Source organism: Ascaphus truei, chromosome 3 (assembly GCF_040206685.1).
Source record: "Ascaphus truei isolate aAscTru1 chromosome 3, aAscTru1.hap1, whole genome shotgun sequence".
NCBI classification, from domain to species: domain Eukaryota; kingdom Metazoa; phylum Chordata; class Amphibia; order Anura; family Ascaphidae; genus Ascaphus; species Ascaphus truei.
The window spans coordinates 400,567,803-400,590,302 of record NC_134485.1 but is presented as its reverse complement, the minus strand read 5'-3'; the positions used below and the strand labels follow the sequence as shown (position 1 = coordinate 400,590,302).

The 22,500-nt window shown below is 40.7% G+C and overlaps 1 protein-coding gene across 2 annotated transcripts in view; it reads left to right on the top strand.

The window, feature by feature from the left end:
* Positions 1 to 22,500, top strand: part of LOC142490356 (cyclic nucleotide-binding domain-containing protein 2-like) — a 318,494-nt gene that overhangs the window by 211,672 nt on the left and 84,322 nt on the right. The window contains exons 10-12 of one of the 2 annotated variants that reach the window (XM_075592537.1): positions 1,483 to 1,543; positions 5,387 to 5,447; positions 10,013 to 10,071. In XM_075592537.1, the coding sequence (XP_075448652.1) occupies positions 1,483 to 1,543; positions 5,387 to 5,447; positions 10,013 to 10,071 (181 nt within the window). The remainder of the gene's footprint in view (positions 1 to 1,482; positions 1,544 to 5,386; positions 5,448 to 10,012; positions 10,072 to 22,500) is intronic. The other variant, XM_075592538.1, reaches the window with a different exon arrangement.

Genomic DNA, 22,500 nt, shown 5'->3' with positions numbered 1-22,500 from the left:
ACATTCACCCCTGACCGTATATGCTATAAAGGTCTGCGGTGCGCCTGCAAAAGGGACTCTTTAGTGTATTTTCTTTGATACACATTTCTAGCTACTTCAACATATCCCTAGGCAGCACGCTTTCTCCAACAAGGGGTTTAAAGAGCGAGGTTTCCCTCTATAGTATCTCTTTTTGCTTATGTCTGAAATGCAACATATTAATAAAGTCTATTTCAACTGCTTTAGAATATGACACATACTGCGATCGTATTCTGCGCTAAACAAAGACTTGCGTCACCTTTAAGGTGAAAACGAAACCAACGCAGAAAGCCACACATTTCTTAATACATAGACCTGTGCCAATATGCAAATGTTCACCACCTTAACGCCTCCTGTTTGCGCCATAAATCCTGCATCTTATCGCACATATACCCACATATGGCACAACTAAGATTAATACGCTGGGCAGAGTTGTGACAAAATAACAACTTTGTATCAACATTTTGCCTTTGATACATAGAGCCCTTGGTCATTATGTTAAAACCAATACTGGTGACCCAGCCAATAGAAATGCAACTGTTTTGTTTCCATTTGCTATAGGATATATAGGTAGAGGATATGTTTGAAACTGTAGTGCATTTGTGGTTCCATTTTGGGGGAGATAAGTTTGGTGTAATTGTCAATGAATGAATGCCAAGTCATTTTATACTCACCGGTTTTGTGTTGCTGTTTGATTTGTTTAAACAAAGAACAGACATTTTTATTTAAGGAATACAGTAATGTTAGCATTACACGCAAAACACATTTCACAAAAACTGTTCACCTGCAGCAAAAACCTATGAGCGATTAACCAATTGACTGCTCTGCTGAACATCTGATATGCCAGATTGCAAAGAAAAATGCTTAGAAAGAGAGTATAAACATACAGATAATAATATTGCAAGTTGCTGGCACTAAACTTCATATACCTTATACAGTAGAAAGCATTTGTTTTTGATGGGATTTGTTTTATACAGTATATATCAAATATTGAACTAGATTTAAGAATGTATTACAAATGACCAAACTTTGCAAAATGTTCAGTGTTCCGTACAGTATTTCCAGAAGCAAATTTGTTGTCTAGTTTGGAATTAATAAAATGTCTTTGTTTACAGAAAGAGAGCCTGAAAATATAATTAACTTTTTATTGAACCTCTTTAAATGATCTGTAGCCTTTTTCAAACAAAAAATGCTTATTACAGTATATAGTAATTTTGTAAACAATACAAGTTGCAATAAAAATATTAATTTCATCTTTGACTGTGCAAGAAATGTAACACTGGTTCAATTTTTGCTGCTTTAAGAAAAGAAGGAAACAATGCAAAGATTTGTGTTCAAGAATATTGAATACAGTTTGGTCTCTCTTTTGGCTCTGGTTTATTTTATATACTGTACAATCAATAAGCACTGAAGAAATTAAAAAAAAAAAAAAAACATAAGTTCAATGGTGTTTTTTTTTTATAGGCCAGGAACAGTTATTACAAAAGACTCAAAGGCATCTTCCAAAATCTATGTGATCAAAACAGTGAGTACATCAATTATATTCATCACTAAGGATACATTCTCCATACTTTTACCAATCATCTGTGCTTTTATTTGATTTATTGTTTAGTAGGTAATTATAAGTGTGCAGTGAAAGCATGAGTGAAAGTCATGTACAAAATGCTGATTTGCTAGGAATAAGTTATAGTGTCTTATATTGTACCATCTTAAATCAGCATTATCACCCATGGATGTCTGCCAACAGCATGTCCTGAAAGCTTTGTCCTAACTTTGAAAGCCTACTGTGCCCATGGGACAATGGTTCAATGCCCAGTTCTGCCAAGTAGCAAGAGATTTGTAACTACAATAATTAGTGCACATGGTTGCAACTTGGTTTAAAAGAGAGAGTGCACTTCATCTTTGGAAGTACATTGCTGCACAGTAAGGAACATTGGAACCAATTACAATGTGTAACTAAGTTATCCTATTTTATTTTTATTTCATTTCAAAGACTTTAGTGTGATTGCAAATTTACAGTAAATTGAATTTTTGGAGTACATACTGTAGGCTTGTTTACAAAACCTATTTGGTTATAAGCATTGATAACTGTATGTGAGTCATAATGTATAAAGATTTGGATATTTTCCTAGAATGCCTCAGAGAGCCATACATCTTATTTTAACGAAAATGTGAAGACTTGGGGCCTTATATGCTGAACGTGGCTGTTCTGGACGTTTTGGGCTGAAAATCCCCATTGATTTGAATTCTGCTTCTGGAACAGAAAGTTGTGTTCTGTTAATAGAAATAATGTCTCCATTGTCAAGTAAAGTCTGTTATATTTCTAATTTCAATTAGCATCTTATTTTACTGTGTAAATGTCTAGCTGGACAAAGTAAAAAAACAACACTTTTATCCCAGTTTCCCCGCATTGCACAATAATCCAGTTTCGCTCATTATATGAATTCATAAACGAGACATTCGACCGAGCAGTCAAAAAAGTCTTACAAAGAACAATTTACCAATATAATTGGCGTGTTTAAGAAAAAATGATTATCGAATATTTTAATTATTTGTATATTATGAAAACTGAGCATATTTTTTTTTCTGAATGGAAACATACTGTAGTAATTCTCGGTCTTATCAATCACCTATTGTCTTCCAATCTTAAATGCTTGGCTAATTCTGGTATCATGAATAATAGTAATTATTAGTATTACTCTTGCTGGCACACAGTAAGATACATTTTTTTTAAACTTTCTTCTTTATCTTCTTTTCTCCTGTCCAACATTCATCCTTCAATGCCCTTTCTCCACCACCGACTGAGGTATTATATGAGGCTGTGATCCATTGTGGTCACAACACGTGTTTGACAGTCACGTGGGAAATCCACTAATCAGATTGTTTGATTTACCATGTGTTCACCGCTCTTACCAGTGACGCAAAATCGTGGTGAGATTTTTACCACCACATGACATCATCAGTAAAAACGTGTTACCTTATCAGCAGTTAAATATATCTCAGACATATCAAAGGTCTGTGAAAACTGCTTAACAGCAGCAGATGTGGCTTTAGTGAATAGGTTGATAAATAAATCTGGGAGCAAAACCGATAATGCCAATTTTTTCGTTGATCGAACTTTAGTGAATCTAGGCCATTAAGAGGAGACTGGGAGGATTTATTAATGTGCGCACCTGTTATGGAATTTATCCTGTTTACTTTGATCCATTATTTTGTATCCTTTGTGTGCATCTTGCAAAAACTATTATGTCCGAATCACCAGTGGATGTGAGATACTAAATGAATTAGCCTCTGGTCAGATAGTAAATGACCTAGTCTCTTGTCTGCCACTTTCCTTAATGTTACTTTTACTTTAATGCAACAGGTAAGAGATGCAATCATCAATTTTGTGATAAAGATTTACAAAAATAATAATTATTAACAGTAGTCTTACTCTGATGTAGCCATCTCCTCTCCTCTAGGAAATGGTCTTGCTACCATTGTATTCTGTGGCTGCTGTGGTCATACCTGTGAGGTAAACGGCAGGCAGGAGATCTCCACAATTGTGTGGGGAGGACATCAGGACGTTCACAATGAATCTTTAGTGGTCAGCACCTCCAGTCCAAGAGGATCCTGGCTGGAACAGGATGACCCTCAAGGGAACTTCTTCTTTAGTCATTACCATGCTTCAAAGACTACACCAGATGTGTATTTGACTGATTGAGGTTTATTCATCTTCATAGTACATGCACTGAATTGTACATCATTGTACCCTATCCCATCTTGGACTAGGCCTCAGACACTTCTCTATGCAAAATATACATATTCTGGCATCTCTTCCAGTAGCACTCCTTACTCCTTGAAGGTTAGCACAAGAAATCTCTGGAGCTCTTACTATGCTCCTTAGGGCTGTTATATAGTGACTGCATGTGCTACGCCGTGCGCACACGCAGCACTTATAATTGGCTGAGTTTAGTCAGCCCTTTTATACAAGGGACGCGCGCGCACAGCAGTGAAATTTATGTATATATGTGTATGTATGTATATATATATATATATATATATATATATATATATATATATATATATATATACAGTGTTCGACAAAGCTATACATTTGCACGCCCCGGGCGAGTGGATTTAACATCATGGAGAGCTCCTATTGGCCCAAGCAGCACGTGTGGTACTAGGTGACGAGTAGATTTTTTTGTTTGGCGAGTAGATTTTTTGGTGATTTGTCGACCACTGTATATATATATATATGTGTATGTATTTGTGTGTCTGCACAAATGTAGTAAATATTTTATTTTTACCAATGTTTTTTTTTTATAAATAATAAATTACACACACACACACACACACACACACACACACACACACACACACACACACACACACACACACACACACACACACACACACACACACACACACACACACAACCTTCACAGCTCACAGCATACACACACAGTACCTTCACAGCTCACAGCATGCACACAAAAAGCATGCGGCAAGTGCACGCGCCTTCGAACAGGCACGTGCGCACCCGGCCGCACACAGTGTATAACAGCCCTTACTCTTCTCCTTCACTGTGGAGACTCATGCCCCCTCATTCCTGGGGGAGTGGCTAGTAAGCCAGCCTATTCTTGTCAAAGGCCCCCATTACTTCAGTGAGAGGCCAATAAACTTTATTGTTCATACCTGATGAACAATGTAACTTTACACACTCAACATTATAACAGATCCCCCTTAGGAATCATGCCCACACTGCCTACAACCAATGGGAACTTACAATGGAACTTAGGCCCAGGAATAGTAGTCCAAAGAGACTTGGCTACACTGAACAATAATAATAGAAAACATTTATATCAATATGGTCACTTAAAAAAAACTGTCCACTGAAAATTTGAATGTTGAACTTTGTGGGGCTTATGCAGAGAGGATAGATAGTGAAATTGCGCCATCTTCTGGCGAAAAAACTCTCAACAAAACCTGTAACTCGTGAGAAAATGGCGCGATTTTTAAAATGCGCCATAAAAGTTTTCAGAAGAGTTAAAGTCGCCAAACACGTGGCGAGAACCTGAAACTCGCCATGCTAATATATCGTGGTATTCCAGAAGATCCAAAGCGCGCAAACGCGCCAATATGTGCATTAGTATGGCGAGTTTCAAGTATCCAGGAAAAGATGGCAAGTAGCAGTTTTTCGCCGAAATGTGTAACAAGAGGTAACGACGTTCTCTGCATAACACCTTCACTAACGGCAAATCTGTGGCTATTTTAGAGCCATTTTACACTTTTTTAACGTTCCTCTCTGCATAAGCCCCTGTGTTGGCTGAGTATAAACATAAACATTGTATCCAACATATAAGTAATTCAATTCTTTTTCCAGGGATCAGTCCGGGTTTTAAATTCTATGACAACTTCCAAGCCACTATCATCATCAAAAGCCTGTGAGTATATACAATAATATAAATATATATATATATAGCGTTATGTACATTAATGGTGATATATATATATATATATATATATATATATATATATATATATATATATATATATATATATATATATATATATATATATATACACACACACCGTGGAATAGCTGTTTTAAAATGATTAATTCATTAACATTTAACCATGGTAAAACAGGAATTTTATTTCACAAGATATTAACTTGTAATTTTAAAATATATATAAAATGAAATTCTTTCATGTATTACAAGATGGAATTTTCCTTTGAATTGTGCAATATGTATTTTCTTCATAATTGCTTAAATTGTCACATTAAACAAGGAGTATAAGAGGATACTCTAAGGAACTGTGGTTGCAAGTCTCTCTTCTTAATGTTGCGCCAACAAATGTTCTAATTTTATCCTACCATTTTATTATTGGCAGCCTTCTTGGTCTTTTGATATCTCTTGTTCAACAATGTATGTCTGACCACTGCCATTTTGTTTTTTCACCTTTTGGATAATGTGACAGACTTTAGTTTGCTTCCGAACCCATTCTTTATTTTCCATGTCGGTGTGACGGTAAGGGGGTAACCAGGTTAATAAAGGTTAAGCCCATCTAGTTACCCCTGAGTCATTGGCAGCTACCTAGCACCATAAGCCAAGGGACAGGTTTCATCACATGTAAAAGTCTCCCTTGCTTTTCCACTTTTCATGTTCCCTTTGTCCAAGACTCATGAAACTTTCGATGTATAACTTTTAGGTTGGATATTTGGGTAGAAATACAATTGTTTTATTTGCAGGAGATCGGGGATCAAAGTTACTGGTAGTCCCCTCATTCTCCCTGGCGGGCAGACATGATTTGCCGGTATGTGGAGTCAATTACACCGTGGCTACCCAGTGTCCCCCAGACTCCTGGTTTTCGAGCCCAGATATCCCAGTCCTATTCCCCTTACAGATATGGGTCTCCCCAAGTTATCCTATGTATTAAACTATGTTTTTGTTATGTTTGATGCATTTGATATGTCTCTATGCAGTCAGCCAGGCATCTACCTAGGCGCCACCATGTCTGCATAGAGTCATAGTTCAAAGGAGAAAGGATGTCCAGAGGTGAGAAAAACATTTGTTGGGCGAGAGAGTGCGATTGTCCAGGTCTGGAGAACAAAGGGCACCCTATGGGGACAGCTTTTGAGTCTGCCAGACCTGGCGGAGCCTGCCCAGCACGTGGCAATGAGTTAGCCGGGGGAGATACAGCTCGTAGGCGCATCTCCCATTGACTAATATGTATTTCCCGCCCACCCAGCTTTTTGTGTCGGCTTGGCACACCTCATCGGAGGGTATGTAAGGAGATGCCGCAGTTAGATAACCAGACAATCTAGGGACTTGTGTTGATGAATCTAGGGCGGGATTTTCAAAGTTGCTCTGTCACGAATAGCAGAGCAAACGGCTTCGTTTTGAAGCTAGGAAAGTCTGCCCTGCAGAGACTAAGTCAGGCGTCAGGACCAAGTTTTGAGAATTGAATGTAGTGGTCTCGGCTAGGATCTCAAGCTGAAAAGAGGACCAGGAAGCCCGGGTGTATGTCCTGGTCAGGGTAAACCTACTGAAGCAGGTGTCCTGCACATATTTGAGCCTAGATTTCCCCCCAGACCCACAGAAAGATTGATTTTGTCTGTATTTTGTGTAATTCATTGTGTTGTACGCGGGTTTACCCGAATAAACTGCATTTTGTTCTTACTACCTTGTTTTGCCAAATGAATGATCTCGATACAAATATAAATAAGTGTTAAAAGTCCTGGTCTCCTGTGACAGGCTGTCCCCAGCTCGAGGCACCCCAGTGGGTGCAGGCACAAGCCATGTTAGAAGAATTTAAGTTCCTGTTTACGGATAAGCCCGGCAGGACCCACATTACTGATCACCCAGTTCACACCGGGGATCAGAGACCCCTGCATAAGAATGCCTATCAGCAGAGGTGAAGCGGAGCATATAGGAAGTGGTAGAAGAGATGCTACCTAGGGGTTATAGTACCATCTCAGAGTCTTTGAGCTTCGCCGGTAGTCCTGGTACCTGAGAAGGATGGGACCACCTGGTTCTATGTGGACAACTGGCAGCTCAGCGCTCAGATGGTGTCGGATGCCTATCCATTGCCCTGCATGAATGAGCTTCTGGATGAGCATGTGGGCGCAAGGTATCTGATTACCGTGGATCTATCCTGGGGTATTGGCAGATCCCTCTGACCTAGGAGGCACAGGAAAAGTGATATTTGATCACCCAGAGCGGTTTATATAAATTCTGGTAATGCCATTCAGTATGAAGAATGCCCCGGCTGCCTTCCAACACCTGGTCAATAGGTTACTGGAGGGCATGTAAAGTTTTGCAAGGGCATACCTGGACGATATAGCCATATTTAGTAACTCCTGGGAGTCACATCTAGTGCATGAAGCAGCGGTGCTGAAGAGTATCAGGGAAGCAGGGTTAACCCTTAACAGTCTGCCTAGTCTACAGAGGTACTGTACCTCTGGCATAGGGTAGAAGGGGGACATCTCAATCCGGAGCCAGCTAAAGTGGAGGCAATTCTTGAATGGCCAGTGCCCCGTACAAAGCAGGAAGTTATGGCTTTCTTAGGCACCGCTGGCTACTATAGGAAGTTTGTGCCCCAATACAGTGCCCTGGCCAAACCCCTGACTGACTTGACCCATAAGAGACTCTCGTTTCTGGTACTGCCAGACCTGGCAGAACCTGTCCAGCGGGTGGCAATGTGTTAGCTGGGGAAAGATGCAGCTGGTAGGCACATTTCCCATTGGCTAATTCATATTTCCCGCTCACTTGGCTTTTGGAGACGAGTCCCGGTTTCTATTGGCTAGCGGGATGGAATTCCCATGGTCTGATTGGTCACTCCTCCTACTTCCATGCTGAAGATAGAACAGCGGAGGGTATGTAAGGAGTTGGCAGAGACAGAGAAGCAGACGATCTTGTGGCTTGAGTCGGTCAGGCTTTTCAAAGTTGCTCTGTTACGAATAGCAGAGCAGCCAGCTTCATTTCTGAAGCTAGGAAAGCCTGGCCAGCAGAGACTAAGTCGGACGCCAAGTCCAAGTTCTCATTTTATAACGTAGCGGTCGCGGCTAAGGTTTTTAGCCGAAAAGAGGACCAGGAAACCGGGAGGGATTTCTCGGTCAGAGTAAGCCTTCCGAAGCAGGCGCCCTGTACCTAGTTGAGGCTAGTTTTCAACCCCAGTAGGGGTGTATTCTTCTGTGTATTGTGTTCCATGTATGAGTATCCCATGTCCCCCTACCTCCCACTCTGGGAGATTATGGCTATGCGACTGCTAGGTGTGGTGCTTGTTACCTGCGAGGTACAGGAGAGATGAGTTTCCCGCAATGGTGTGGGGGTACAGGGCAGACTCTTAAGGATCCCTCTGGTTCGTTCCTTCTCTGTGTCAGCACCTTCAGACAAAGGGGGCTCCAGCCAGGCTCAAGGTGTCCCTGCTATGACAGTCCTTATTTTCAAGTACCTCCATTCATACAGACTGTAGCGGAGCCAGCAGTACAAATGAGGATGTTCTTTATTACAGCAGCCACTGCTGGTGGTATTGCAGTTGGTAAGGTAGATCCCTGGCTTCTGGATGGTACTGGCCTGCGGGTAATGATGAGGCCTAGCTGGATTGGATTATGTGATCAGCCCATGAGGGGCTGAGCACGTCTCACTTCCGGCCGGGAGGAGACAATGCAGGGGTAGGCAAGAACCCACTGACAGCTCCTACCCATTTACGGGTAGTCTAGAACTGAAGGTCTCACACCCTAAGGGGCTGAACTTCAATCTATAATTTAGGCACTTCCTTCCTGCAGCTCAAAAGGGATGGCCAAGTATCTGTACCAACATTGGCTATCACAGATCCCTGGGTTAACTCCACTCCCGTCACTCATAAATTCAGCATGAGCAGGGGGAAAACTCCATAGGATAACCTGTCGCTGTCTACATCTTATTAGAACTTATGTGACAGGGGAAGGTGGAGAGATAGCTGGACCAGCCACCGCTATATATGTGTTTTATTCCACTACTGTGTTCTGCCAAGTGAATGATCCGGTAACAAGGTGTTATAAGTCCTGGTCTCCTGTGACACACTACTGTACATAGAATGTTATAGGCACTGTCCCTGCACAGACACGCTTAAAATCTATGTTTTGGTGCTAGAGGCACATGAAGATAAAGTTACTTTCCGAAGATGCCAAGGAGTTGACACTGCGGTTTGAGATGGGCTCCCCTGCTACAAAGGCAGTTTCATTGTTTTGAGTCACTGAGCTACTCCTTCAGTGTCTCATACACTACATGAGTTTTTATATATATCTATTATCTTTCTTTCTATTTATAGTATCTATCTCCCTGCTTGTTTTTTTTTCACATCAGGGATATATCCACATCACTAGTATAATGATCATAAATATGCATGTCTATGTATATTATCTTTATAAGGGATGGCTCTATAATAAATGTTTACACTTTAGAAAAAAATGTATATAATTAAGTTCTATGATTATTGTTTTTATCATTTTGTAAAATTACAGATAAATTGCATGGTCAAACTGTGACCAATGAAGAATCAGCAGTAAGAACATTGGTCGAGGTATGTTTATTTTATACTATTTACTTTTTCTGCCTCATACAAAATTATTAAAAAGAAGCAACAACCTTCCCTATATGAAATTGAAGTAGTGCCAATATTTAATAGCTGTGGTCAAGTTTGTTTTTAACTTTATTTTATGTGCTTTTTCCTGGGTTTGATTTCACTGACATTAGGGGTTACCAAAGAAACATTTTTCTACGAAACGTGTATGAAGGGCAGAGGCTATTTTAATTTCCAAGATGGACATTTTTTCTAAACATAAAAAAAAGTACAAACACAGAATTCCATTTTTTTTAACAGCCCTTAAATACAACAACAGATGGGATCCACAATAATTAAAACAATAATGATAAAATGTACCATTTTTGTGTGACCAGGGTTAACACTCACACCTAGTGCAGTGCCGCTCACATTAATAGTTCTAGCAAGGGGGAGTGGTTTAGGCTAGGGTGTAAAAGGGGGTCTCCCTGGTTGCAGTTAGAAACAGTAGGGGGAGAAGATTGTCTGAAGATGTTCAAGTCTTCCCCCTTGAGGTACAGAAGGCAGGTGAACGGCACCACAGTCCTACCAGCATGGTAGTAATGCCACAGGGAGGACCAAAAGTTACTAGACCAGTGAGCAAGGGGACCTGAATAATAATAATAGTAATAGTTTGTTGTACAGCGCTGCTATTGTTATGTAGCGCTTTACAGAAACATTTTGTAGGCACAGGTCCCTGCCCAGTGGAGCTTACAATTTATGTATTTGGTGCCTAGGGCACAGGAAGATAAAGTGACTTGCCCAAGGTCACAAGGAGCCGACACTGGGAATTGAACCAGGTTCCCCTGTGTCAAACTCAGTGCCAGTCAGTGTTGTTACTCACTGAGTAAACATCCCCAGGTCAGCAGCCTAGAGCCACTCTGATAGGAGGAGATTTTTTCCAGTTGCAGTTCTTTATATAAGGGACTATTTATATATAAATCCCTATCATTTGACAGTCCTTCCTTGAGCCGCCCTTCCAAACGTACTGAAAAGGGGAGAGGTTATTTGCACGGTGACAACCCCAGTTGTCCAAGGTAAGTCGTCGTTACCAAAGCCTGGATAGGGACCGCACTTAGTAGCCATTTTTCTGTGAGCAAAGGGCATTGCTGCTTCAACAAGATATGTAATGCAAAAGTTATAATCCTATTGATGACAATAAGTTTACAGTTAACATGTATATGATAAAATATCTTCATTTTAATGCAACTTACTTCTCTTTCCACAATCCACAAAAAAGGTAAAGATAGTCAATTAGGTTGTAATAAAAACACTTTGGCTTTGTTTTAATCTATTTGTTTTATGTCAGAACAATTGCTTTTCAAGTGATATTTATTGATTTTTCTCTTACATTTTTCAATAAACGTGATGTCGCACATTTACCAATAAGTGTTAAATCACAAAAAATGTACTCTCCACATGGATCTGTTTGCACAAGAATGTATACGCAGTTTCAATATAAAAAAATATCTGTTGCACAAAGTAATTAAAACAATATACAGTAGGTGTAGTGAAATATACTTGCTCAAGTGAAAGTTGTGCCCTTTTAGTGATAAAACCTTTACCTTAATGCAATAGATAAGTAGTGCAATATTAACACAAATACTGTGATTGATCTAATAAAAAAAAAAATATACAACAATAGTCATTTTTTCCTCCGCAATATTACAAAGATACGCCCTTTCCTCTGTTGCTCGACTGTTAAAACTCTGACTCAGGCCCTCATTCACTCCCATCTCGATTACTGTAACCTCCTGCTGTCCGGCCTTCCTGCCTGTCACCTGTCTCCCCTACAATCTATACTAAATGCTGCTGCCAGAATCACTCGACTCTCTCCTAAATCTGTCTCAACGTAGACCCTGCTGAAATCCCTCTCCTGGCTTCCGATCAAATCCCACAGGGACTCCTTTTCCTAAATGTTACTTTTATGGCCGAAGCACTTTTTCCCATTGTGTTATTTGTATTTGTTATTTATATGATTGTCACGTATATTACTGCTGTGAAGCGCTATGTACATTAATGGCGCTATATAAATAAAGACATATATACAAAGTGTCCACATATATAAAAGTCAAAGAAAAGAAAGTGTTAGTGTCCAAAAAACGAATATTAAGTTCACTGGCTTTAAAGGGGTTAAAATTATGGATGACCGTCCTGCAGCAGATCTCAGGTGGCTCACAACCTAAGCATACAGAGAGAGAAAAGGGTGGGGGCACACGATAGTGTAAAACCTTTTACTTATAAAAAGAACACTATAAAAACCAGTAATGCCCTTCAGGAAAAAAAGATCTTTAAAGCATACTGTATATCGCCGGTTACAGGCACGGATGGGTTACGTAGTTGTGCCACTTGATTCCTGCATGCATCCACAGCTGCTGCTGAAGTAAGCAGGGGAAGATGATGTCAGATGGAAGGGAGTCTCCTCACTGTGATGAACTCCAATACACCCATGAGCATTGTGGTCAATTTCCAAGGGAGTAAGTGAGAATCACCTAGTGATCCCCAACTGGAAGTAGAAGGTGAAATAAAGAGAAAAAGATTGTGACAAGAGGCTGCAGAGTGTGTGCGTATTAAGACTGGCAGGATGTTCACTGATCATCTGGGAGCAGTAAGAACTTCTCCCTTCATTCCCCCCTCCTCACTTTCAGGGTTACCTCCGCTTATTGCGAGAGACGCACGGCAATCCTGCATGTGTTGTAGGTGTGTTGGAGTTCATCCCAGTGAGGAGACTCCCTTTCATCTGGCGTCATCTTCCCCTTCTTTCTTCATCAGCAGCTGCGGATGCATGCAAGAATCACCTGAAGAACTAAACTACACATCCGTGCCTTGAACCGGTGATATATGTGTAACCCATATCCCCCCCCCCCCAGACACAGATAGCATATCTAGGGTGTAGTGAGGACTGGCTACATGTGCTTTGGTGGTGCGTACCTGCCAGTAACAGGAGGGCCTGAGCTTCCCGCGGTGATGTTGGGGGGACAGGACCAGGCTTCTGGGGTAGTTGCCTCCATTCTCTTAGTGATGCAGTGCCTCCATCCTCTATAATGTGGGGTAGGACCTTTATAGAAGAATAACCCTGGTCCCAGGGTGAATGCCCCAGAATCACACAGTCTTATGTAAAATCAGCAGTGTCTTTATTCTCTTATCTGGCACACAGCAGCAGCAGTACACGACAGGTTATATGCCCAAGGCACTCCAAAGATACACCAGACCTCCTCCTCCTCTCCTCTCCTCCAGACTGTACTCCTGCAGGATGGTCTGTGGGGGGCCTCAATACCCCCAATGCCCACCTCAGAGGGTATCCTCTGGGTGGGGGTAGATTCTCCCCCTCACCCCCTTAGTAGGGTGAGGGGCATTGGTCCACTCTAGCTCTGCTCACTCTCCAAACTCATAGGACCGTAGTCTCTCTCTTCTGGTCCCATGACATAACTTCTCTCCTCCAACTCCCACATAACAAACCCACGTCCTCACAGGAACTGGCTACTAAATAGAGTCAGCCCCACCCCTCATGATGTCAGCAGGACCTCCCCTCTGTCTCATGCCTGCAGCAGAGTCAGGGGCCTGCATCTATCACTCAAGGCAGGGCGTAAAGGGGGATAACCCATGATTACTACTGGCGCCTGCCCTTAACAGGATTTACCACAGTAGGAGAAATATATATTGCCCGTTCTGTTTCCAGGGGGCTTCATATGCTTTAAAGATCTTTTTTTAAATGATCACTATTCAAAATGTTCTTATAGCCACTCTACAACTCTGTCCTCAACACTGGATAATACAAGTTACTCTACCACTGTATGATTGTGTTTTTACCTCCTGTAAAAATAGCACTGTGTCTGTTTCCTTGTATTTGCCATTGTACTGTCGTACGTTTATCTGGATTTAAATTTGTGCACTAAAATAAATGACAGGAATATATTTGAAAGACGCACTTTATTCTTCCTTCAATCAGTTCTGGATCTAAATCGTTAAACATTTTAAATGATGAAACTGGTTTATAAGTCAACAGCTTGTCTCTGTATTGCAGCAGAATAATTTGCTTCATGAGTGATGGTCTCGGAAAGGTTTGTATTTTGCTGTATCTGCAGCTGAAGACAAATAATGCCAAAGGCAACTCATTTTACAATGGTATCTTGTAACTAGATTAATGAGTGCAAAAAAAAATGGACTTCTAGAGTAAAATTGCAAACTGTCTTTGGATGTTAACTGGAGCAAAGTAAAACATCAGTTGTATTGAAAAACACTGTGCACAAATTTAATCTATATTAGATTCTCTGTTTTCCATTTACTGTAGTTGGAGATTCTGTCAAATGTTGAACAAACATATAAGTTTCAGAAGTTGCTAACTACATTTCATGCTTGCCCTTGAACTAACATCTGTATACGGAAATATACATTATAGGATGATTATTTCCCATTTACACAGTTGACTTAAAGTTATCCCACCCATCACTTCCCCTCTGCCTCTTAACACAATGAACTCATCGTATTTATGAAGTATTTCTTTGAAAAGGTTATTTCTAGTTTTATTACAGTTTCCATTTATTTGTTAAAAGGGCACTTTAATGTGACAAAAGACCCATCCAACGCATTTCGAACATCACAGCGTTCTTTTTCAAGCCTTGAAAAAGAACGCTGTGACGTTCGAAACGCGTTGGATGGGTCTTTTGTCACATTAAAGTGCCCTTTTAATTATTTTTCATTTGGGTCCTTCCTGCTCCGTTTGTGCTGGTGCGCTTTTGGTCTCCTTTTTCCCTGTATTGCATTTAGTAGCTGCACAGTTGCCAACTTACCCCACCAGGATGTGAGTATTTGCATATTTTTCAGGGGAACCTGCCAATGAGACTGATGGTAAGTGGGCTTGTACCATATGCCACCTGTCTTCAGGAGGATAGTACCCATACTATTACACATTAGGTACTATATCAATTATTAGTACCCTGGTTTAGTAGTTTGGCTTATTTTGGTTTATTACACCTGCATTGAGCGCTTCAGCTATTTTCTACACTCCATTTATTTGTTGCTTGATCTATTTCGATACAAATGTAGGTTACTGTAATAGTGTACAGGCATACCCCCGATTTAAGGACACTCACTTTAAGTACACTGGCGAGTAAGAACATATCGCCCAATATGCAAACGGGAGCTCACGCATGCGCCTGTCAGCATGTCCTGAACAGCAATACCGGCTTCCTACCTGTACCGAAGCTGTGCTCAAGCGGGGAGACTATAGAGCCTGTTACAAATGCGTTCTTTACATCAGTTATACACGTATATGACGATTGCAGTACAGTACATGCATCGATAAGTGGAAAAAAGGTAGTGCTTCACTTTAAGTACATTTTTGCTTTACATAAATGCTCCGGTCCCATTGCGTACGTTAATGCGGGGTATACCTGTATATGTCTGCCTTATACCTCAGAATGGTACCATTTTCAATCAAAATGGTGGCAGAGGCACTAACTCTGTATACAGTAGCTGTCTTTAGTGTCGGGTCAGGTACAGGCTGGTGGGAATCTTCACAACACCAGAGAAGTACATCAAAAGAAAGAACATCCTGCCATACTCTAACTCCATTAATGAAGTGTTAATCAACGTTTTCTTTTCAAAATGCTATTGCAGATACATGCACCACGTTTCAGGACTATATACAGTGGCAGGTAGAAAACATTATGTGAAATATAATACACAAGCAGACATATGTGACACACCCTTTATGCCTCACGTCATATTCAAAGTGGTTGTGACGTCTTACTGTGCCAACGAATAACAACACAACTCATTGGCTGAGAAAAAAAGTTAGGAGACCGTGTCCTTTTAATACATTTTTACATATAAATAATAAATATATATACACAGCATATATTTGTCTCTCTTATTTAAAAAAATATTTTGTTTTTACCTAAAGCCGTTAGTACAGTATCAGATCCCGCTACTGAAACTACTAAAAATTGTATGCATTGCACAAAAAAAGAAAGAAAAATGAAAAGTAGTGCAGGGTGGTTTCCTAACCGTGCTCTAAAATAAAGATCCAGGTGATGCCCTCAGATGTCCTGTGTCTTTTACATAGAGAATTCAGATATTTTCAATCAAGGTGCAAATATTTTTACCAAGTTCAATTTGCTTTATTTTGTACACTAACTGCTTGTGTGGAATCGCATCAAAAGCATTGGCAAAGGGATTTAATGGTATTCAAAGGATTTAATGCCTCCTGTACAATCTATATAAACAAGATTGCACAGATCTGGTCTAATTAGATGAAAATGTATAACATCCAGATAGTACCAAGAATATTTGTCTACAAATAATAATAGTGCTTTTTTGTCAAACTGCAGTTATAATCCATACAGAGGTGGCTCCCATTCTCTTCTAACCCAGTAGAATAAGGTTGCCCATGTTCTGTTCAACTTTTATTTAATGTCACCTGACTTCAGTAACTCATAGCTCTCAGTACATATTATTACTTTGTGCTTGAAGTGCTTTGAAGGTTACAAATACAATCAACAAAATAGACATCCCTTGGAGGAATGCTGTTAGTAGACGTTGTGCAACGGGAGGCCAAAGACCACCAGCTGAGGTGATGGACATCAGAGCCGGACGGCTTCAGACCAATTGCCAACAGCAACGGTGAAGGACCAAGGTACCTGTCCCAGGTTGAGCAGCCCTTACCAACCTCATCGGACGATGACGACAGCTCCAGATCCGTGGTGATGCGCCAACCGGCAGACCACCATCGAGACGCTGAGGAAAAAGAGCCACCTACCATTAAAGTAGAGAGGCGGTGTCTAGAAACCACCACACGGCGATCACTGGTGCGCCCAGAACTGCAGAGAAGTCCCACGGCCACTGTGGTGCCCAGTGCAGCGGAAGCAGTACTTACAACGGTTCCAGTCGATCCGATGGCCATCTTGAGCCAGCGGAGCGGTGCGGCATCACCCCTTTACTTCCTGCAGGCGATGATGGAGGACCCCAGCAAGGAGGCCCTGACCAGCGCTTACTTTCATGTGGAGGACCGCACCGAACCACACCCTGTGGATGGCATAGTTCTGGTGCGGGACTTGGACCTGTACCAAGATCCCGCAGTGTCTGCGCTTGATGACATCACTTCCAAGGCGACTGCTGGAGTGGACTGAAACTATGCTGCAACTGCTCAGAGTACTGCCCCCTCCAGAAAGTGAATGGATGACGATATCTGCCAGGTTATGGGCCGAGGGAAACGGAAGCTTGTATATCCAGCTTCCAAGAAGGCATCAACTGCGACAGGTCATGGCCTAGCAAATTTCAAGGACTCTGCCCCGGACACTGTTGCTTCCAAGGCCCCAGCTCCTGTCCCCATTGCCCATTTCCAAGCCCCATCTAGTTCGGGTTTCCGACATAGTCACCATGAGTCACTGGGTAAAAAGAAGGTCCCCAAGCCATCATCTGATTACCGGGACTGGGTGGAATCTGACTAGGGGTCGGAGGGGGAGATTCCTGCATCCAGTAGGATCCCTGTTAAGCATCTCACATCTTATTTAGAAATGTTTAAAAATAGGCCCAGTCGCTCTTCCTCTTGTCAATCTGGAACATCCAGTGTATCCTCCAGAATGGATTCTGAGGATGAGTCACTACTCTACCTGTCCCAATGTATTACACAAAAGTGGTGGGATCCATTATTTCAAGGTTACTGCCCTTCCATGAATCGCACAAGGTTTCTCCTTATAGATGGGGTTGTAGTTGATTACTGGTGGGAGGATGGACCCTTCACTCCTGAGGAGACAGCGGAGGCGCTAAGGAAGAGAGTTCATGAGATACATTTAGGAATTATAACGCCTGCAGCACCCTCTGTTTAATACCAAGAAGTTTAAAAGAAGAACCAAAATACTGGGTCTTTCCAGGACAAGCCCATGGCAAGAAATTGACCAAGTTGAGCAGAGTAGATCGTGCTATTGTAGCGAGGTTCATGTCAGTCTCATGGGTATGAGTACCTCTATGTTCCTGAACCCATTATGTGGGAAATTGAAGCTAATGGGGAGTCTTGGGTCAGAGAAGCTGTCATTGATTATCTGCGTTCTAAGAGTAGCTACTCTGCATACCACACTGAGGAAAGGCTGTGCGACCTCATGCGGGTTTGGAGTGTAGGTAGAGGGATCTTTATGGAGAGGGTCAGTACCATCCGGAAAATGGTCCACACATACATTGTCAAAGTAGCTGATCATGAGGGTATGATTGTTAAGAAACCTGACCCCAGGCATTACAATTAAAATGAATTCTCCATGTTGGGAGTAATCCCTGTTATTTCTTTAGCACCATTCAATTGTGGGTGGGTAATGACCTGCTGTGTGATCCTGATGGTATTATTAACTGTATACCCATGTTATTGGTTGTTAATGTCATGTTGTATTGTTTCAGGTTACTCATCTGCAAGATGGACCCCTACATTTTGCTCCAAGTGTGGACCATTGAATTCCACCAGAGGGAGAGTGTAGCCAGGCTGATTTCCTTGGCTCCTAAATTTGCCCTCCCTGGCAGTAAGTCCTGGTAAGTACAGGCCTGCCAGGAGTTATCATGGGTTTTACACACTCATAGTAGCTTCTTTGAGTGACAGGGGAGGCGGTGGGACTAGGCCTGTGTGTGTCCAATCACTGAATTCAGACCTGGTACCTACTTCCCTTGTACTTAAGGAGCTGCACTGCTAAATTTAGTCAGCCTCTCTCCTTGAGAGAGGCTTATCTACCCTAACAACTGTGCAGGGCTCTGCCAAGTTTGTACTCCCTCCTCTAGGGGAGTGGATGGGGATACTATATCCATTACTCCACCAGGAAGTAAGGGAAGAGTATGGACTGCTTCAGGTGCCCTTGGCCTGGATAGCAGGTCCAGGGTACATCCTGAGGTTAAAGCCCCATGAAGTGAAGTTTGCTGTGTATGCTGTTCCATCTGCCAGTGTACTAAATAAAGTGATCCTGTTCAAAGATATCTTATTGCTGAGACTACAATCTATCAGGAGGAGGGGAAGCAAGTTATCCTGCAAGGATTGTCTCTGCAAGAGATGTAGGAGCTGACACAGAGAGAGAATAAGATCCTACCCCAGAAACCTGTCCTGTGTTCCTCCACAACACCGCAGGAGACTCAGATCTACTGTAAGCCAGCACCACACTACCATGTAGTTGTGAAATCTCCCAGAGGGTGGGGGAAACACCATTACATATGTGGAGTGATGCCGTGCAGATTGATATATGTGTAGCTGATCTTTTCTCAGAGTGGCTTGCATTTAATATGGTCATAATCTCCATGTGATATTGACACAGACACGTGATAATTGTGATAATCTGAGCCTGTGGAACACAAATACGCTCCATATTCGAGGTGATATGCCACCTCACCACTTGGGATTTTAATAGTATTTTCTTTAACTGTAAATAATATGTTCACTGTTGTGTATCTTTTTTTGTTGTAATAAACTTTTTTTTTTAAATGTTTTACTTTTTACCTAGCTATTTTGGAGACAAATAGTTGGGGTCTCCACAGTAACAAGTTACTGGGTTACCCATAATTTGTGATGGCCTTTTAAGAAATATTGGTATCCTTGGACAGATACAGTCTTACTTTTCTCCCTCAGAGAGTGCAAACAATTAGGGACCTTCTTTTGACCTTTAGGGGATTATTACTCTTTATATGCATCATTTTTTTCCTTATATGCACCTCTTTGTGACTTCTGTAACATATACTGTACTGTTAAGTTTTAAGGTTGAGCGGCTAGGTATTTATGTATTGCTTCGACTCACTTTAGGAGTTATCAAATTGGAGAGAACATGAACTGCATCTCCAAAGGTAACATCTGAAGATACATTTATCTGTTTGAGAATTCTACTGATCAGTCTCTCCAAATATAATTCTCAACATCTTTTGGATGGCACTTTAGACTAACATCCTACAGTGCATCCCCCTTTTAAACACAACCCTGTGTTTTTTTCTGTATCAGTCCAAAAACAATTTTTTCAACACTTGCTTTGCAAGAGTTCAAGACATTATGGGGAAATTTTTTTTTTTTCAAAGCAACCTCACCATTGGTGAAAGTAAATCAGTAAGTGATTTACAGAAATTGTATATTTTTGTGAAAAAAAAAGGTACTGAAGAATCTCCCAACAAAGTATGCAATCGGTATAAAGTGATTTGTAAAAACGTTGTCTTCATTAAGTTGGACTGCACCTTTACTTTCCAATTCAAGTACAGTATTTCTTCAGCTTTAATAATAAAATGTACAAAACTGCTTACGATTCTATACTTTTGATATAGCGGAATGAAAAGGAGAATAACAGGATGGAAAGACAAATCAGAAATAAGATGTTTAACCTAAATATAAATGATTGATTTATAAAAGCGTTTTGACATTTTTTTTTCTAACTGGAGACAGTCTTCAGGCAATGAAAAGTAATGACAGCTAATTACAATAAATCAGTTATCCCTTTAAATTGCACTGAAAGTCAGCAGGAGATAACAGTTGACTTGGGGCCACAACAGCCCTTGAAATGTGCAGACTGAAATTATGTATTGTGCCTATCGCCACAGTTGGGCTTTAAAACAATGATGTAATTACATCATAGTAACATAATTAGTAATCTAATATTAATGAGCATGTGTGAACAGGACTCATTGGTGCAGACTGTTCCCAGTACAGCTTAGTGTGTTTGCTGATTTAAGCCCAGATCTACAGAGGTCTGTTTATTGAAGTCTCATAACGAATCATTATCAAAGTTAATAGTACAAGAGAGAGATACTATTTTTGCAAAGTACCAAGTGACTTACAGTAAATAGCTCCCCAAACACCCCTTTATATACAGTAACACTTTATAGAACACTTGGAGAGATATCTGTGAACAAAAACTGAACAATACCTGGGAAATATGTTAATATAAATAATTGTAATTTACTTTGCATATCATAATTAGCATATATCCCAGGTATATAAAACACAAAGTTTTATTTTTAGAACCAAAACAAATACATAGTGAAGGTGTCAACCATTAGGAGGTACTGACATTGAATAAAACAGTCAACATAACATCCTGGCTCATTTTACATCCACATTTTTTCGATTAAATACCCATGTTCTAACAAAACAGATGAGGATGTTACCTTGAGTCTTGTGATGGCCTGTTTTATTAAAATTGGATAAGAGAAAAACTCATTTTTTATGTGTTGTGAGAAGGTTTTTCTATCATCTATAAACTTGTGAGCTTAATAATTTTATATCTTTTTAATCTCAATCTAGTCCAAACCATAGATGCTCTCAATCCCAGTTTGAGAATACTGTAGGTATATCCTTATGTCTCCTAAACAATATCTCTTACTGATTCATATATTAAGAATGAGTCTTTTTTTTATACTGTATAGCAGCCAAAGAAACCCAAGTAAGATTGGTTAATGATTTAGATAAGCTTTTGATCTGTGAAGTTTGGCACATTTTTCTTAAAATGATTTAGGCTAGGTAAACTCTGAAGAGTTTAGAAGAATACAAAATAGACCTTGAACATGCTTTGTAAAATAATCATACCTTTTATGAATGCTTTAAATTATATGAATTATTCACCCTACCCAATGCTCTGGGAACAGAACTAGAAGAAAGATGTAAGCTATCATGGTGTGAATGCCTTTTGTTTGAGCATAGACTGGGATATGGTTATAAAATATTGGTAAGAACAATCTGCATTATACGACCATCAGTGGAACTATTTGCAATTAAATATGTGTTCCGGAGAAACCAGCACCCCCAGTGTGGTAATTTGCTAGATTAACTTGTTTTATTTAGAAAACATTCTGTTCATAAAGTGTAAAAGGCTACACGTATGATCTACAGTATATTTGAATGGGAAAATTGCTGAGGTTTCTGTGCTCTGTGACTCCTGATCCACATGTTATTTTGGGGTCCCACCATTAAGTGAATGTTATAGGTCACTGTAGGAGACGAGTGTAGAGGTACAACCAGGGAGACATAGATTGGGGAAATAAACAGTGGCCTTTATTTAGTTACACATGCAACTGTTGATTTTGGTCCAGATTCGGAGGAATTCCATGAACATGTCGGGGATAATCCGCAACATAGTCCATAGATGCAGTAATGGAACATCGGATTAACAAAGTGGGGATCCCTGCATTTGAATGGGACTCATTCTGTGTGATTCCTACAGGTTGCGAATCCCATTCAAATGCAGGGACCCCCACTGTAGCCATTACAGCGTCTATGGACTATGCAGCGGAGTGTTTGCAAGATGCTTGTGAATTTTCCTCACACGCTACCTCAAAACCGGCAGTTGCATCTATATCTTTCAAAAACAACACAGCTTTAAGGCAGCACCCAAATAAAGAAAATAGCCTTTTCCTTTGGCAGGAGTTATTCGTACTTCCCAGACCCTATCTGCAGGGCAGGGAGGAATA